We start from the raw sequence: 20330 nt of genomic DNA on the forward strand, positions 1-20330 counted from the left end.
TCCTTCATAATTGCATAGGCAATCAAGAAGTTCTTGTTTGAAGACGTCATTCCAATGATATCAAAAAATGACATTTTATACTTGTTTGTTTTATATATTGAATCCATACCAACAAACAAGTAATAGGATCGGAACAGGGTGATCAAAGTAGGATGTGCCATAAAGAGGTGAGTCACAACATTGCTGTCCGGCTCCAATTGCGTCCAATATATATAATCCATATCTATAGCAAGCCGATAAAACTCACTGATTACATCCCGACCCTCAAAACTCTCAGTCTTTATTTTTTTCCTATAATTATACACATGTCTTTGGATCAGGCAATCCTCAGGGTGTTTTTCTTTAATTGCGGTAAAAATAGCACAAGGCTTTGCTAGAGCTGCACTAATTTGACGCACAATTTTTTTGAAGCGAGACTTAGTCCACTCATCTATCGATAGCCCTGACGATATACAACCATTCCATGATTGTGATGTCCTCTCTCTCCAGCAACACCATTCACCACCCAACCCCCCAATTCAGTGATTTCCAGAACTTTCACCTGGAATTTTTAACCACAGTATTTTGTTTTCGTATTCATCCGTACTACGTGTTCCATATCCATATCCCTATTCCTTTGAGTATTTTTATACCATGGGCACATTTAACCAATATCCATTTTAACTTACCCCCTGTCTTGTGAGAAGCTAAAGTTAACTCGAAGCCAAGGCGAATCGCCGTCTGTTTTGCCCAGTTAACAGCTTTCTGGTATGTTTTAAACGTCTGTATAGGATAAAATTCTCCACTGTAATCGACGTTGTTACCTCCGAAGTCTTCTAACGGAACCTACAAATGTTATCTAATGACATTAGACTCCATTATGATCAAATTCGCCAATTTTTCGGGACCGAAACCCCTAAATTCAATTTTCAGACTTATGGTGCGTGTGTACATCACGTCCCACCACAAGGTAGAGCGTATGAGGATCACACCCGACCATAAGGTGGGGCGTGATGTACACATGCCCCACCACGTGGTGGGGCGTGATGTTCATACGCCCATCTTGTGGTGGGGCGTGATTCTCACACGCCTGACAGTCCGACATCCCCATTTTTTGCAAAAATTAAACGAAAAACAGAAATGCTCAATCGGAAAAATACCTCGATTTCAGCGGCTTGGTCGTTCTTGTCTTTTACCGGGGATGACAGATTGCTCGCCATTATACGTATAATCTGTAATTTTAGAAAAAAATGAGTTTGGGAGAGTTTGAGAGAGTTTAGGGTTTTCAAATTTTTGCTAAAGGGCAGTTTCGTCTTTTTTCATGGCTGGGGGTGGGAAATTGGGGCTGGGTATAGTAATCCACTTGAAAATTGGGATATTTTGAAAATATCGCCAACAATTAGTATTAAAATCAGAATGATCAAATACTTCATAATATTTTTATTTTCGATTGAGCATTTCTGTTTTCCGTTTAATTTTTGTAAAAAATGGGGCTGTCGGACTGTCGGGCGTGTGTACATCACGCCCCACCTTGTGGTTGGTGGGGCATGATGTACACACGTCCTATAAGTCTGAAAATTGAATTTAGGGGTTTCGGCCCCGAAAATTTTTGATCGTAATGGAGTCTAATGTTCATTAGTTAACATTTGCAGGTTCTGTTAGAAGACTTTGGAGGTAATGGTGTCGATTACAGTGGAGAACTTTATCATGTACATACGTTTGAAACATACCAGGAAGCTGTTAACTGGGCAAAACAGACGGCGATTCGCCTTGGCTTCGAGTTAACTATAGCTTCTCACAAGACAGGGGATAAGTTAAAATGGATATTGGTTAAATGTGCTTGTGGTATAAAGAATACTCAAAGGAATAGGGATATGGATATGGAGCACGTAGTACGGAGGAATACAAAAACAAAATACTGTGGTTGCAAATTCCAAGTGAATGTTCTGAAAATTGTTGAATTAGGGGGTTGGGTGGTGAATGGTGTTGCTGGAGAGAGAGGACAGCACAATCATGGATTGGTTGTATATCGTCAGGGCTATCGACAGATGAGTGAACTAAGTCCCGCATAAAAAAAATTGTGCGTCAAATGAGTGCAGCTCAAGCAAATCCTTGTGCTATTTTTGTAGCAATTAAAGAAAAACACCCTGAGGATTGCCCGACCCAAAGACATGTGTATAGTTATAGGGAAAAAAATAAGGGCTGAGAGTTTTGAGGGTCGGGATGTAATCGGTCAGTTTTATCGGCTTGCTATAGATATGGATTATATACATTGGACGTAAGCGAAGCCGGGCAGCAATGTTGTGACTCACCTCTTTATGGCACATCCTACTTCGATCACCCTGTTCCGATCCTACTACTTGTTTATTGGTATGGATTCAATATAGAAACAAACAAGTATAAAATGCCATTTTTTGAGATCATTGGAATGATGCCTTCAAACAAGAACTTCTTGATTGCTTATGCAATTATGAAGGATGAGACTGAGGGTAGTTATATGTGGGTTTTTAGAAAATTGAGGCTTTTGCTTGGATGGTGAGTCTAGATGCCTTATATGCTGTTGTATCTGTGTTGAATGCGGTGATATTCCTTTTTACTGCACCACAGTTAGGATGTTGTGCTATACTGCCGATACGTTCGGACGATGGAAGACCACCGGAGCGAGAGATTGTCATTTGTCATTTGGGGAGTTATGAACACTACATACGTCTTTATTTAAGACCTGGATTTCCAGTGCCTCCCATTACCATCCAATGGCATAGATTTCGTGATTCGAGTGTTCGTTACTTGGGCAATATTTATGCTGACAGCAGAGCAGCTTGGACTAGATTACATTGATGTATATGAATTTATGTGTTTTAATTGATAATATTTATTCATAAACTTATAATATTGTTACATGCTTTAATTAAAATTGTATGGTATTTACAGGTTTTAATTAAAATTGTGTAGTGTTTACAGGTATTTACGGTTTTAATTGAATAACGAGACTATTTTTTTGCCTTCCCGACACGCGGACGTGTGGCTATCGTGCCCCACCATGTGATCGGGAAAGCAAAAAAAATACAAATATACCGACACTTTTGTAAATGCACTTCGAAAAAGTGTCACTACAAAATATCTATTTGTTTACTTCAATGTTATAGCTATGTAACTATTTTATTCTCAAACTTAAATGTATTAATTAAATAATGTATAAGAGCTCTTATACTTATCTTACACTATACTCATTTTTGGCCAATCAGAGTTCATTACTAGATACTAATCACAAGGACAAAACTGCTCTTCTGTCAGGCGTTAGGCAGCATGTTTTAAGATCGCAAAACTTTTCCTCAGCCTTCTCCCTCACCATTCCTCCGATCTTCCCTCTTCTTAGCCTTCCCTCACCACTCTTTTGATCTTCTCTCTCGCTCTTCTCAGCCTTCTCCCTCACCGTTCCTCCTATCTCCTCTCCAAAGTGGGTCAGCCACTCTAGATATTTTCACTCTTATCGCAACTTAATTTTGCAACTCTTATTATCCGCCCGGTCGTCCAGGTCCGTATCCCTTGGATCGGACTTTGACAACAAAAATTATCCTTAGGCCCAGGCCCGTTAAAGCACGTCTATATTTTGGACAGGCTTGGGGATTTATAAAAATAGCACGGAATGCCCCGCCCGGCCTGCCTATTAATATTAATTAATAAATTTATATATTAATATTTATTTTAAGTATAATTTTTTTTGTACATCTCATGTCTCATCATTTAGTATACCTAAATTTATTTAAGGTAATTTATCGGTCCAAAAAATTACTTACACTCATATATTGATCTCCTTAAACTTGCTTCAGGTGATGTAGATTTCAATTTTTGTCATTTTAAACAAGTTTAGAAAGTAGTAGTTAGTATAAACGTTTACTAAAGTTTGGACAATATCCTCAATACGTAATAAAAATTTAATTTGTCTCTGTAAAATCACCTAATTTTGCTTTTGTCCCAATAAAGTCATTTTGAACTTTTGTCCATCATCTGTTCGTTGAAATTATTGACGTGGCATCTCAACATCACATTAGCGTCACCTAACATATTAAAAAATGTAACTACATATTTAAATTGACAATCGATATGCTAATCGATTAATTTGTAGTTAAAATTTTAATTGATAATCTTTATTTATTTTGGTTAAATTTGTGATTAAATTTTTATTATTATACCACATGGTTTTCAGACATGTGATAAGATGTCACATACTCAACTCAAGCGGAAAAATGATCGAGAAACATAAAAAAGATTTTATTAGAATAAAACCAAACTTAAGTGATTTTATTAAGATAAATTAAACTTTTATAACCTTTTAAGGACATTGTCCAAACTTTTGTGACCACCGATACTAATTACCCGTCAAAGATCTAAACTGACACTTTATAAGTTGAAAGAAGCATCGACTTTTAAGACCAAATACAATAAGCTCATGATATATTGATGCATAAATACTACTATTGACATATCAACTTACCTATTGATGCAAAAATTTCTTATGTAACTTATCTTTGAAGTTAAATAGTTATTTTTTTACATGCGCATACTTGATCCTAAAATTTCTTAGAACATTGCTTGTATGAAATTAGGAAGGATTACACGATTTGAATTATCGGCTTGCAATTGGAAAACTATTTCATTACATTTTTGCACTTACTAGGAGACTGATACTTGTACTAGCTATATTTTCTAAAAATAAACTAAATTCTTAGAGATTGGAAGGAATATTCTGAGAAGAAAAAAAAAACTATTTACCCTGAGTACAATCGGTAAACTGTTGCAAGATCAAACCGTTGCAAGATCAACATTAAATACGAATAGAGTACTTTGTGATTATAACAAAACTAAGGTGGAATTTAGGTTTAGCTACATATCCAAGACAACCTAACATAATTGAGTACTCAAGTCTAGGAATAAGCTAATATAGCATAGGATTATTCCCTTTTTCTTTCCTATCAATTTTCAAGAGTTGATCTCGACTGAATTTAACACCAGTGACTGATTCTTCGTTCCTCTAGATCGATAACCTGTAACATAAGAAATAACTGGTCATACTCACACAACAAACAAAAAAAAAAAGAAAAAAACAATGCATCATCATTATCTGGTCAAACTAAGAGATAACTAAAGAAGCCGAGGGCTGACAACGCCCGCCTCTATCATCCAGTACAGAGGCGCGCCTTTAATAACTGTGATTAGTACGGATCTTAGTTTACCAAAATGCAAATTGGTTAAAAGTAGTTTCCAAATGCAAAACAACTTGAGATAAGAGAAATAGAAAAACCATAATACAGCTATAAATAATCATAGTCTCATAGAAATTTCAGGAACAAAGAACAAACCAGACCACCGAGATCAGCAATAAAGTCCACATATAAAAGAGAGAGGTATGAGATTTATTCAAATTAGCTACAAACCCATGTCTGGTTTAAAACGAATGGCAATTTATTCACTGAATGAAAATTGCAGCAGATTGAAAACCTTAAGGTTTGGTTCCATCTGAAATATCATTACTTTAAAATGCAGAATGGCACCATAGATAAACTTGGCAGCTTTGATACAATCTGCACCAAATATGCAAGAATTCAACAAAGTAGAAAACATCCTGAACCTGAACCTTTCATTTCAACTTAATATAACCTTCACCTAAACTGCATGAAACATACAAGACATTGACTATGCAACGGAAGAACAACAATCACAAAGGACTCTATCTAGTTAGACATCTTCAAAATAGGACCATGTGTTTTGAGAATCATAGTTGTTAAAGGCGCTAAACCATAAACCAAAAACACACGCTTAATACTAAATCATAAATGTCAAAAACACCAAGTTAAGTTCATACTTCATATAGAGACATTAACATGTACCTGACTAATGCTACTAAACTAATAACCATTCATTGTCACTTGATAACATTTGTTTTACACAAAACAGTAAAAAAAGAAAAAACCCTAGTGAAAACACAGAGGCGCGCCTTGATTAAGGCTCCCAGGCCCAACCCACACGCCCCAAGTCCACATATGTTATCTAACATAAAGTTGGAAAGGATTAGGAGGTACTTTAAAGTGACAGTATATAATAAAACATGAGGAATTGCATCATAGAACCAAAATTTTTACAAGGAGAATACCTTTGCTTGAATGTTATGGAGGAGGTTATTGTGGTGAATCCTTGAATCCAAACTCTGGAAAACAGGTAAACTGAAGATTAGTTACAATTAAGAAAACCTCTTAGAAATCTTTAAATTACAAAACAGTGAAAAACCATGTAGCATACCAAGTAGATATTAAATCGCAACAAACAATGGAGGATTGATTAGACCACTAAGTTTCCCATCATATGGGTACAAGAATACCCTAGAAAACTTATTAAGCGAGAATGGCCCAAAAATTAGTATCATTGTGACTGATATACACAAAATTGAATTTTTTTGCATTGTTTGACCTGATTGCAATTTTGCTTGAAAAGGCAGTCTATTACTATTCAAAACAACTCTATAAGCACACATTGGTCCTTAAACACAATAAACTTCTCAATTTTAGTCCATTATCAAAAATTCCAACCATGTAAGCAATTTTCCAAGGTTCCTATGTTTTCTGATCACAGCAAACATATATAACTTGATTATTTAAGCAAAAGCTGCAAACCATGAATGTCGAGTTAAAAAGAAAATTTACCTTGTTTATAGTTGCAACGCGTCATGCACGTCTCCAACCCCCCTACCCCGCCCCCACCCCAACCCCCCCCGCCCCGCCCCACCCACCACCCCAACCCCCAAAACCCAACCCCAAATCCGTGAGAGTCGTCGAATGACCGCTGCATGTTTGAAATAAAGAATGTCAATATTTTAGAGTCTGTAAACATCAGGAATAACTAAAATAAGAGTATTAACATTATAAATTTTAAACTAGTTAAGTCATCAATCATACAAAACAATAAAGAGATGACAGGGGAAAAATAAGGTTCTTGATCTTCTGCTATAGAGTCAAAAACGATGGCATACCGAGGACGACCATTTGAAATATAGACACGTGCATTAGGATGAATCAAAAGAAATTATTTGTTTCCCTGACTTTCTGAAGTTTAAATATATAAACAGTAATTAACTTGTAACAACTTACAAGAAGACTGGTCTTCTTTGTCTCCACCGATGCAACTGGAGCGCCGATCGATCTTCATTATCTCCAGACTAATCTTCTTTGTCTCCACTGATGAAGCTGCAGCGCCGAATGATCTTCTTTGTCTCCACTGATGAAGCTGCAGCGCCGACTGATCTTCTTTGTCTGCACCGATGCAACCAGAACGGGAATGGACATGGTTAGGGTTTATTGGTGCAACGCTCCAAACCCTAGGTAAATAGGGTAGTTCATACTACCGGTCCATGGACCGGACCGTATGGGCTACCCGTTTAGAGCAAATTCAACGGAAAAAAAATTCGTTTCAAGTTAAATTCGTTAAATTTCAGATTATTGGTAAATACGAAACTTAGATGTTCAAGTATTTTTCCTTGTTTTGGAGGCATGATTTTTCTTCGTTTTATTCTTCGGGGTTGAGAGAATTTCACTTTTTTGAATGAAAAATGAAAAGGGCAAAAATGTCAAACAGGAGGCGACGATAAGTAGAATAGGAGCGACGTATAGCAACCCACATTTGTATCTCAACCCATAAATCAGAGATGGACTTAGGAACCCAATTCTCCACCCTATTAGTCCAAATAGTCCATTCTACTTTGACCCTGTTTGGTAAAGAGCGTTTTAGGATAAAAAGAGCGGTTTTGACCAATTTTAGCAGTTTGACCACTGAAACCGCTGATTGGAGTGTTTGGTGGAGAGAGGTTTGGGGAAGAGTTTTGGGATGAAAACGCTAATTTAGAAAAAACTCCTAGGAGCTTTTTCAATTAGCGTTTTGCAATATTAAAATTAATGGACTTTTTTAACCCTAATTATTTTATGTATATTTTTATGTATTAAAAAAAGAAATGCCTTTATTCATCTTTTTACACAAACCGCTATTATCAATCAGCTAATTTTTACCATAGGTCTACACAAACAGCTAGTCAAATCAGCTAATGTAATCAGCTAACGGCTAATTCCCAAACATGGCCTTTATTTTATTAAACTTTTTAAATCTTAGTTTTTTAAGCTAACTACTTAAAACTAATTTCTATAGAATAAATCATTTTTCTAACTTAATTTATTTTTAGATTAATCAAGTCCTCTTGCTTGTAGATAAATTCGATAAATTAATTTACGCGATATAGATTACTCATTGTTTTTTATAAACCCAATGAGTAAATATATAAAAAAGACTAATAAATTATTTAGAAATCCTGTATTTCAAGAAGAGAGGGAGGCTTCAGCGGTCATGGTTTCGGTAATTTGGTTTTGAAACCATATAACAATTGAGGGAATTAGTAGTGTATTTTCTGTATTAACAAAGACAAGATTACAATACATATTTATAGTAGTGAGGTTTGGCTAAGCCCTCTCTTAACCCTAGCCGAATCTAGTGTCCTTGTAGGACTAGAGTTCCTAATTACATTAATTACATTGATTGCTTCCTTATTAAGTATTATCTCTATAACACTCTAGTAGATTAAAGAGTACAATTACAGTACGAAAAATTAGGATAGATCAAATGCTAAATAACACTTTAAGTTTGAAAACTTTATAGGGAGTCAAACATAAGTCTACTAGTGGAAGGCTATTACACTAACCATTCACTACAAACACATTATGAAAATAGTAATTCAATAAAAAACATAAACGATTTTTTTTCACTTTTCCATGTAATTAAATTACAATTACACTCTTTAATCATAAAGACGCCATGTTAACGGTGCAGAATGGTATAGCTAGCGCAACGGATTTGGCAATCGCGTCTAGCGGAGAATGAAATGGGAGCGGGGAATGAAATAGGAACGGAGAATGAAGATGACGATGATGATGAAATTAACAAAGATGATTAAAAACAACTAAAATGTAATTGGGATAGTTAATTTTTTAGAGCATTGTAACGTAAATATATTGATATAATATTTATTTACTTCTCGCAAAATTTGTAAACAAGTTGTACCAAATAATTATAATTATAATAAATAATTATACATAAATAATTATAATTATAATAAAAATTGATAAATTAATTTATAATAAATTATAAATCATGATAATTATAATAAATAATGATAAATTATTGATAAATAATAATAATAATAATAAACTATATATATTATAAATAATTATAATTATAATAAATAATGATAAATTACTGAATACTGAACTGAGATTAAATAATAAAAAACATGTCAAACTAGTAACTGATTGTCATTGTCGGATATAAATTCATTAGTTTTTATTTGATTATCTCAATTTTCCTCTCTACTCCTTTTTTTTATAAGTGTATACTATTTTATTCAACAAGTTCTTTGGGATTGTATTAAATTATTAAGAAATTTTTAATTTTTTAAAAATTAAAACCTCAAGCTCGAGACGGGATTAATTGTTGTCTTAAATTTGTTATTTCTTCTATACCTCTCAAATCTATATACATAATATTCACAATTAAAGGATAAATGCATTGATCTAATCTAATGCTCTGATACTGTTTATCTAAGACAAGGATCTATAATGATAAACCCAATAAAAATTACAAGATTAATATAAAATAAGACAAATAAAAAAAAACACAAATCATACTCGTTCAAATATCATAAACTAGCAACAAAATCTAATGGAGCTCTATTCTTGAAAAAATAATTTTCAAACTCAAAATCTTAGAATTTTACTGAGAATTAAATTGATCGATAATAGTATTTAACAATTCCATGATTGGATCCTTACAAACACCATGATCTAAATGGAAGCGGTTAAGGTGAAAGTAATCACTGGTGAAAGTAATCACTAGTTTATTGATGAACCAATTTTTGGCCAGGAAATTATGGATGGGGATGATAATGACAAGGGTGATACCGTGCTTACAGGTGAATTGATCTTTGATTGAAACTGTTGGTGAGGAAGTGGTGTAAGAAACTGAAGTAGTATATGCCTTAAACGGGAAGATGGTAGACAAAGAGGTTGAGGTTCCTGACAAGAAGCGGTGTCAATGTGTCATACTGAGTTCGAAATGGAAAATTATAAGTATATATAGTGTTTCCTGCAAGTAGAAATTATTAAAAGGGTGATTCTTTGGATGATGAAAATTTGAGGGTGAATTTTATTCACCATGGAGAGAATGATGAATGATCAATTTTGTCATTTCTGCCAAGTTTAATGCCATTGCAGTTTCAGAGCTTTTATATAATTTTCCTTTTTTAAGTCCTTAGTGTTTTTGTTTGTCACCAAAGGTTTTATTTGTAATAGGGAGCTTTTGATATCCTATAAACAAATTTCGTTTTTTCAAAATTCGCTTGAATTTTAAGGGTCATTAATAGATATTTATGTGCAAACCAACTATTCATTACGTATTCTTGTGTTCTTATTACTTTTCGTTAGGTCAATTTTACGGATAGATCATTCTTATTGGCAGATTTTATTGTCCCAGTGAGAGCTTTTCACACACCTCATAAACACACATCTCTCAAGTAAGAGTCAAGCTTTATTATTCAAATTAAGGTTCTTCACCTAATTTGAACGTTCGGACCACCTACACGAGAATCTCTCATCCGAATGTTATGTCTAGCTCCATGTATCTCATCATGGCTGAATCTCAACCTGAGAACATCTTCACGATTTTCTTTGAAGTGTCATCCAAAGCCTACTGAGCCTCACATATAATAACATCCGGATGTTATGGTTAATTTTGTTTCTTAATAAATATTTTTTCAACAAACTATTGAGTTTTGGGTAACTATTTCAAAGTTGAACAATAAAAAAATTGGCCAAATTAATTACTTTCAGACATTTGAAATTGGATTTAAAGTTTTGAAATAATCATATTTCTAAAGCACATATAAGAAATGACTAATCTATGTATATATATTAACACTAATGATCTTAAACCAAGATAAGTTCCAAAAATTAACAAATACTCTTTATCTTTTCTATTTCAGTTGCTTTGATTGATAAGAGCTCTTTATCTCATGCCACAAGCAAAACAAAGTATCATAAACATCTTCATCTTCACCTTCATTATTAGTAACACAATCTCCCATTTGTGCTGCGCTTAATAAAGCTGTAAACCAGTTTTCATGGAGAGTAGAGAACTCTGACCTGCGTTCACTTGTCTTAAAACTCTCCCCAATTGTTTTTTCCATCATTTTCCCAGCATCTGAAGCTGCTTCCACTACCTTTTCTGGTATTCCGGCCATGACAGCCACTTGCAACCCGTAACTTGCGGGGCATCCGCCAGAGGCAAGGCGGTAGAGGAAAACCAGATTCCGGTCACATTTTGAATGAGTTTCGGATTTTGGCTCGAAAGCACAGGCCATGTGTTGGAGTGTTACGTGTGGATGAGAAGCAAATTCTTTTGTAAGTGGGTGGTAGTGTGTTGCAAAGAGCAATCTGCAGTTTACCTTCTCAACAAGATGGCGAAACACCTATATAAATTAAGAGTGTCAAAATGAGTTATGGTATCATAATTATAATTATGTGATTTATATATTATATACGATATAAATGATACAAAAATAATGCACAAAAAAAGGGAAGTTTCAAAATAAAACTTATTATGTACTCTCAATCAATAAAATTTTCTAGTGAAAATAGCAATTTGAAGTGGTCTGGTTTATATGTAAAAATCACAAAATGGAATACCTAGTGAAAGGTGATTGGACAAAAATGTCCTCCAACTAAAACAGTAAAAAAAGCAGCCCGGTGCACTATATGTTCCCGCTAAGCGAAAGTCCGGAAAAAGGAAGTTATTATCTTTTTTTTTTTTGTTAAATCCAAAACCACATGTACCAATTTGTCACAAAAAAAAAAAAAAAATCAAAATCCTCAAAGTTTCAAACTGCGAAACCACAAGATTTTTTTTAAAACTTTTCCTTAGATCATAAAACATGACATGACATGACAAGAATCAAAGATTTGAAAGAACAAAGAGACGATATTAAATTCTGATTCTAAAGATCAAGTGATCATAAGTCAAGGAAGAAGAAAGAAGTCTCACTGCATAGGCAATGGCATATCCGTCAAAAGTGCTTGTTCCTCGACCCAGCTCATCAAGAAGAACAAGAGAATCTTGCGTGGCGTTTTGAAGAACTGAAGCTGTTTCTGTACACTCAATGAAGAATGTACCTGCAAAAGTAAGTTCATATTAGTAATCAAATGAAGAGAAGCCAATATGCATAATCATATTTGATATGAGTGGCCTCTCATCTTCAACATACACTAGAAAAGCTAAAGTCAGCATCAAAAAGGGCACTAGAAACGGTAGTCACAACTACATGAAAAATACAAACTGAACCAGCCTATAATTCCGTTCATTTTGGATTGGATTGGTTTGGTTTTTCGGTTTTGCTCACCCCTAATTGTTTCCTATCCAAAGTAAGTATGACACTTAAGAACTTGATAATTTCTAGTTAATAACATAAGCATAGTAAGATCATAAGATGGATGATCCCTTTTATATTTTCAATCAGAAATCAGTTGCATGGAAAAGTAATAATTTACCTAAAATTAAATAACAAACAAATTTGCTAGAATTCATTCTAGCATAATGACAGGATTAACAGGTAGAATAAACCCTATCACAATAAGGCACCCAAAACAAAAAACGGTTCACCAAATGATAACCAAGCAAATATTAAGTCCTGTAAATTGCTGTTTCAATAGAACTTACTCTCTCCTGTCATAATTCGATCAGTGGCACCAAGTCGTGTGAAAATAACGTCAACAAGTGAGAGAACACAACTTTCACTGGGCACAAAACAACCAAGCTGCATATATTAAATGAAAACAGGGTGAGCAAATATTAAACGATGATTAAGCATTGAATGACTTAACGCTGGAGCTTCTAAATGAGATATCCTAAACAATGGTACGAACCTGTGCCAATATAACGGTTAGACATGTGGCACGCAAAAGGGTTGACTTTCCTCCCATATTTGGTCCAGTCAGCAGCAAAGTGCGAGGATGATAACCATCAGAATCCTCACCGAGGTACAAATCATTAGGAACAGGCTGTCCTCCACTTTCTCCAAGGGCAAATGGATGCCATAGTCCTTTAGTTTTAAGAACAGGCCCCCTGGAATCTTGGCTGGAAGTAGTTTTGGACTCAGGCAAAATAACAGGCCTAGACATGGATCCAGATGGCATGCTCGCAGTGATCACAAAAGATCTTAGTACATCAATACAATTAATGGCATTGATGGTTTCAAACCATTGCTTTGCTTTCTCGGTAAACAGCTCCATCAGCACAGACAGCGTTTCAGCCTCTGAATCTGTTACATCGTGGTTCTGGTTTCAAAATAGCATTAGTATTGTGGCAGGAGACACAAAAGGTACTAAGGCATTACTCATGACAAGTTGTAGTTGAGGATTCACAGGAAATTGATATGTTGGATAATGATCACAAAACCAACTCAAGAGAGGTCTGTTAAAAAAAAAAAAAAGGCTCATATCTTGTACAAATTCACATTTACAATAACATTCACGAGCAAAAGTGATGTGCATACACACACACACACAACAAAAAAAAGGAAGCAATGCTGGTCATTGACGAAAGATAGCAGCAGGAGCATGTTACGATTCATGTGCAGAAATCAATTGCAGCCTAAAAATAAATATTTGCAGATCTTGGCCTATTTTCTACTTATTTGCAGTTTACAAGTGAAGGCTTCGTTAATCAAGCATTTTCATGAATCAAATAACTGAGGATGCACTGCATCTGTTATTATGAAAAAGAAAAGAAAAAAGGACTGAATACATGAACTAACATGTATTTATAAAAAAAAAATAGAACACAGCCGCATGCAGAATTTATGAAGAAATTAGGTCCTTAGGTTGCATATAAGTTTAAATTCTTCAGTAAAAGAAAATCAATTCAAAATCCAAACATACAAAACTTAGAGTTAAATAAATGAAGGTGTACAAGAACTGTTACATTTTAAGTTGGGATGGCCTAATACGAGGACAATAGACCTTCCTCGTCAATTTATGTATTTAGCGTATAGTCTGAATTTTTTCCGTTTGCTGAAATGAGCACCTAAATATATAAATAAAGCAGAAAGCATCAGACCTGGTAATTGGGGAATTCACTGTCTATTGCTGCTTCAAATTGAGTAAGGAATTTATCAAGTCCAACACTTCCGTTTAGCTCTGGAAGTTTGAAATTCTTTGACAATAATGACATTATTTGGCCTTCCTTCTGCAATAGCAATAATAAATCTATTCCTATCCGAAGTCCCTTCACCAGAGACCCAAACACTTTCACCTACCCAATGCAAAAAAAAAGTTAAAAAGGTGAATTAGTATTTTGATTTATCTATTAACTACAAAATGTACAATTACACACACAAAAAAAAAAATCATTTCTTTTTCATCATTGCACCAAATGAACATAAAACATGAAAGATAAATATAGACTGCGCCAGTAAAAGGAAAGGAAAAAAAAGCAGGAAGTAGGGTTTTTTATTAAGGAAAAAGGTAACAAGAATGAGATTTATCCAGCCAAACTACATAGGTCTAGTAAGAGTTCTCTGGAGCTTGCTACAGGATGAGAAGCAAGTATATCCAAGTTCACCGTACAATCCCTAAAATTCTTGTGAATTATAAATATATTCAGCAAATGCACTTAATCGTCCTCCAATATTGAATATTAAATGTGAACCAGTAATGCTTAACCACAAGCTTTTATCCTTTCTTTCTGAAGAAGGATAGGTAGAAATAAGGCCTGTTTACTAATGCTGTTTTGAGACATTCATTTCTTGAAAGAGATTTGTAAGTTCAGAGATAAACTTTAGTTTTATAATCAGACAAATATCAAACAGCTAATGCCATTTTGCACTTCCTTTGAGACAATATGACAATGTGAAGAAACCTACAGGAAGAGATAACTCACTCGCTGTTTCAACAGTTTTTTTCCAATTAAGGGCAGTACAAGCGAAGCTGATGCCAGGGAACTAGCCTTCACTCGTCCAAGCATTCGTTCTAAGTCCGGAAGCTTGCGTAGGTATTGGGAAATAACAAGCATAATTTCTGGATGCATCATTAGAACTTCGACAACATTCAGCCTATTATTAATGCCGTCAATACATTTCAGAGGATGGCAGATCCACTTCCTTAAAAGCCGCTTACCAGGTGAAGTCACACAATTATCCAGATACTTGAACAATGTTCCTGAAATTCACATCAAACTAAAAGCTTCTTTAAAAGCCTAAAATTGAGAACCAAAAAATATGAGAAAATGTTATTTTAGTATAATTGAGAAAGGTAGGAATATCTGCCTGATAAGCCACCATCATGATTATTATTGAAAATCTCAAGATTGATGAATGTCTGTCCATCCATCCGGAGGCAACCTCTATAAACTTGGTAGGGCAAAATATCTCCATTCTGTAAAACATCATGTAACTGTAGAAAAAGAAAAATGGAACAATCACCATAAGCAACAAATATTTAGGCAATCCAGAAACCACAGGAGGGACCAGGCTGACAGATAACCATACCATCATCCTGGACAAATGACCAATAAGTTCACCGAGAGCACTCAGCGCTACATCATTGTGACTAATGCTGTCAAGGGAATCGTTCCATGGGTTAGAAGACCCTCTAAAGTAACCCTTTGACTGAATCAAATTTCTAACTTCAGAAGTATCCACAAAATCAGAGGATGGCTGAACTGGAGTCAGCTGCAATGCTGTTGAACCTGCAGGAAGAAAAATAAATCGTCCAGTACTGGTTATTATGCAAGCATTTTAAAATAAGACATTGTTTGCTACTAAGATATAACAAGCCTAATACACCTATAAACCCCGCCACATTTTTGTATCATGATCTAAAAATAAATGACGGGAAAAAGCAAATTTGATTTACAGTAAATATCAGTGCTAAGAACATAGCTAATGTCGTGCAGAACAAGCAACAAACATCATCTGAGCCCCAAATAGTTTATTAAAACTCACCAGTAACTGAGTACTTTTTGAGGGCCTTTTGAGCTTCTTTTGACATCCCTGTACCATACAAATCATGAAGTTTTTTTGACATATTGGAAATCTTCCTAGATACTAAAGAAAAGAAATATATCTTTTATACCTCTGCTTTCATATACAACTTCTTTAGGTGAGACCTACAATTAAAGTCCCAACGCCATAAATATAGTTTAGATTTCTATTATTAGATATTGCAGAACAAGGAGAGATTTTACATGGTCAAGAGCATAAAACCTGCATCAATAATGCTCCTAGAGCAGCAAATGAAGCATCATCAACAAGGGAGCCAACCCAAAATCGTAGAGCAGCACAATCAACAAAAGCAAAACCATAAACGGTTGCCCCATTTTCTAGCCCAGAATTTCCCTAAAGAAATAAATAGATTAGATCACTTTTGTTGAACATTTTGAGAAAAATAGAATAAAAGCTGGGTAAATAGTGGCGAAGAGATTAAATCTTTCAAGCAGTCAACAGCCATCAAATATGTGATATAACACAAAATATTGAATACAATTGTAAGTGTATCTTTGTTAGGAAGGATTGGAGGAAGGGGAGGGCCAGGGAGAGGAGAGGGGCACAAATATCAATGCATGTATCTAGATATATTTATGTCTAGATACCTGCCATGATATTTATGCTCCATCCCTGTACCGTCCCATCCCCTTCCCTCCTCCAATCCCCCTTACCAAAACACTACCTAAAGAATCAAAGCCACTGCCACTGTTCAGAAGTTCCCTCATAGGTACGTAATTTACTGATGAAACCATAGAATAAGCTTGCACAGATGATAATCTAAAGAACAATTTGAATTGAAGATGAGAAAAAAAGAATTAATCTCAAGAGGAAATGAGAAAGGAGACTAGGAGAGGATAACATTCTAACACAAAATTTGAAGAAAAAAAGAAGACTGCATTGCATAGAAGTGTTTGGTCAATTCACTTCAACAAATAGCATATCACAATTATATATCAAAACTGTAATTTTCCGAGGAACCTCACAAACCTCTTTTATGGCAAGAAGATGAACTGCATCAGGCCCAATATTACCATCTGTTACAGTTGATGGTGTGACAACTTGAACTAGTTTTCTTTGGATTACCTGAAGCAAACATCAAGAGTTGCTTGGCGGTTATATTAAACAGTAAAGGTTCAAAGATAAGTTAATTTGGAATACAAGCCAGCAAAAAAACATTGGAATACAATTTCGAGAACTAAAGGAACCCAAAATCGGAATTTGGAACGAATTAGCAGTTCTCTGTGCAATATTTCAGAAACGAACATGAAACACTTAGTTAAATGTACAGACTGAATAAAAGGTTTGGTTCCTTACCTGACAAGCATCACATAATAAATTTCTACCATAAGGAAGACAAGATAAAATGAGTTTAAAATTAACTTAACACATGGATATAACAACAATTATAAATTATTGTCGATGTAATAAATTTTATCCTTTCCTGTGTCTGTTCAGCAAGTCTTGAGAGTTGTCTTGTCCAATTATTTTCAGTCTCACTAGAAATAACAACCCAATGAAGTTTAAGTTGACAAAATAAGCCTAGATGTCTTGCTGCTAATTGTTGTGGTTTAAAAAGAACATCAATAAGACTTGTCTGCTGTAAAGCACAATATTACACTTACAGTATTTGCACCTCTTGCTTTTGCTTGGTCAGATGTTTCCAGCTGCTCTATACGTCCAACTTTATATCTTGACAAAAGAAATAGAAGCAATAAATAAAGTACAAATAGTTTGAACAGGGAAAGTAGACAAGTAGACTTGAAAACCAATATAAGTCTAATAAAAGATCTACAAGATGGGTAAATGCATCTTATTTCATCTTTCTATTCAATACAATTCCAACAAAAGAATGGCGATGGAGCAACTTGTTATATGCCGTTTTCTATTTCCTACGTGTATCTTTGCATATGTTTGAAACAAAGATTTTGTTCCCACATGAAATACAGCATATCCAGTGGGGAAATACTTCTAGAAAAGCTTTCAGCTTGATTTTTAGTTCACGGGTTGCCACATGTGAAAAGATTTCAGTTATAAATTGGATGTAAATTCTGCTTACCAGCAACAGATTCAATAGTTCCGCCTCAAGGCCTAGTTTTAGTGGCGCAATAAGTTTATGCTTTAAGGTTTAAGGGTCTTACCCACGTGCAACCAGCTTCTCAACAGCATCATCAATCCCACTTTCAGATATGCCAACCTGATCATAAGGAGAGAAGTTATAGCATAGAAAAAAAGCCGACATGTTTAGCCACAAAGGGCAGGCAAAAAGGGGATACATGTAAAGAAAATAAACCCAATATCACCTGCCGACATTTCCCCACACCACTTATGGTCATTTTCCAATCAAGTTCCTTGTGGCCAATTTCAGCATCCAGTTCGTAGAGCTCATAGAATTTTCCCTGTATTTTATTATTAAAAGCCATGATGATACATGATTAAAGTTAAGAAACCCAGAGAATGAAAACAAAAATGCTATTTAAATTTATAAGTATGATTCTTGCCAAACAGAACTAAGTATGAGGATTGATACCAAAAGAAAAAAGCCAAATTACGTTAAGTGATCCATGACAAAACAAACCATAATAGGTTTCCTGATATTTGCCTTAGACTTCTACTTCTTCCTATTGAATTGTTTCGCAAGAGATGCATATGTCATGTTACATGACTTATATCATACTACCAAAAGGCAATAACTAAATTATTCAAAAATGACATTTAGATCTCTTCTATACTAGCAATTCCAGTATTACTAATAATGTCAGATTTCCAGGGGGTACATAAAATTTGGGGAAAAAAATATACTGACCACTTTAAAGAATACGACAACATCCATGTACTGCGATTTAACGGTCCAGTACTGTTTTTGAGATGCTGACATTTTCTTCAAATTATCCGGCGGTATATAAAGTGTCTTTTTGTCATAAAGAGGATCTTTGGGCCTTCTCCCATTAGCATCTCTAATTTGCAAAGGGTCAAGCCACTCAAATTTGCTAGTGGAATCACATACTTGGCCTTGTTTCTTGCTTGAGGTTGTCGAGTCTTTAAGAAGTTTGATTTTTTTGCTAGCATTCAGTGACCAGTCATTACTGCAGTCAAACTTAGGTATATCCTCCTGAATTCGCTTCAAACGAGGAACTAGAGGTTGCACACCAGGTGTCTCTGGCCCTAGGACATCATCAATGCTTTCATCAACCAGGAGACATCCATGATCAATCATACCATTGGAAGTAATAACCTTCTTCTTTTCAGAATATAGAGCACATGCTTCTTGTTTAGACTGTCTGCTACGGTCAACAGCTCTACCAGATGCCGAGAAAAAACCAGTGGAAGTCTGATGATCCTGCATCCTGCAATGTTTCATGTACAAAATCATTCAAGTAGATCATCACAAAAAGTTGAAGCAACTTTTACATACACACTGACTGGTAAAATAATTGCCTTCAAAACTTTGGTTCTTTGCTAAAATGGGATTATTAACAAAGTCTTAATAATTTTACCACCTTAAGAATGATCATATGAGACTATGAGTATCTGAAAGAAGATTAACAAGTTTAACGACTCCAATTTCAAAAATTAGCCCGTTCACCCCTTTGGTATTCGGGTCATTACATCAAAATCATTCGTGAGGAAGATCCACGACAAAGCTTATGAGCATGAACTACACAGGTTATTCTTTGAATTCATTTGCAACCAAACATTCTCCCCTCAAAATGTGCTTGAGCAAATAATAATCTACCAGATATATTGTATGATAATGAATTTTCTAACTAAGCATTTTATCCCTAGTTACTCAGCTTCACTAACATTAAACAGCAAATTAGACCTTAAATTCAAAAAATATATTGGGGAAAAAGAAAAAGAAACCTCTCAGCTGGCTTTTCCTTGTCATCGACCTTCACGAACTTATGCATAATGCTCGAGAAAAGCGAAGAACCTTTGCTATCAATCGCCGTGAATGTCCCAGGTAGAATCTGACGTGGCACCTTCTCCGGTGGGGTATCGGTTCCCCTGATTTCCAAGGAAGAGTCCACTGAACCATCAATATCAGTCTCACTCGAAGCTTTAAAACCAAGGTGCTGCTGCTTTCCTGTAAACTGAAAAGCTCCCCGCCCATTACGAGTCTCTCCGGTGCCAGAGTTCGGATTCGCCGGCGACGGTTTCTGGAAAAACGAGAGTATCGATTTCTGGCGCTGCATTTTCTGATTTTCCATAGAAAACTGAGAAAGTG

The 20330-nt window shown here is 35.0% G+C and overlaps 1 protein-coding gene and 1 long non-coding RNA gene across 2 annotated transcripts; both read right to left on the reverse strand.

The window, feature by feature from the left end:
• Positions 1-4804: 4804 nt before the first annotated feature.
• LOC136204219 (uncharacterized) lies at positions 4805-6730 on the reverse strand. Its single transcript, XR_010675085.1, has 3 exons — positions 6678-6730; positions 6131-6184; positions 4805-5024 (listed from the first exon to the last, which is right to left on the reverse strand). It is a non-coding gene; the product is annotated as an uncharacterized lncRNA (long non-coding RNA).
• Positions 6731-10951: 4221 nt separating this feature from the next.
• On the reverse strand, positions 10952-20330 carry LOC136204215 (DNA mismatch repair protein MSH7). The gene is made up of 17 exons (XM_065995426.1): positions 19967-20330; positions 18909-19449; positions 18406-18501; positions 18244-18299; positions 17728-17794; positions 17093-17188; positions 16325-16456; positions 16194-16227; positions 16064-16111; positions 15608-15807; positions 15386-15512; positions 15001-15278; positions 14179-14373; positions 12987-13397; positions 12781-12877; positions 12109-12236; positions 10952-11536 (listed from the first exon to the last, which is right to left on the reverse strand). Exons 1-17 carry the CDS (start codon positions 20311-20313, stop codon positions 11042-11044), a joined length of 3348 nt encoding a protein of 1115 aa, XP_065851498.1. The 5' UTR covers positions 20314-20330; the 3' UTR covers positions 10952-11041.

Source organism: Euphorbia lathyris, chromosome 8, assembly GCF_963576675.1.
Source record: "Euphorbia lathyris chromosome 8, ddEupLath1.1, whole genome shotgun sequence".
In the NCBI taxonomy this organism is placed as follows: Eukaryota; Viridiplantae; Streptophyta; class Magnoliopsida; order Malpighiales; family Euphorbiaceae; genus Euphorbia; species Euphorbia lathyris.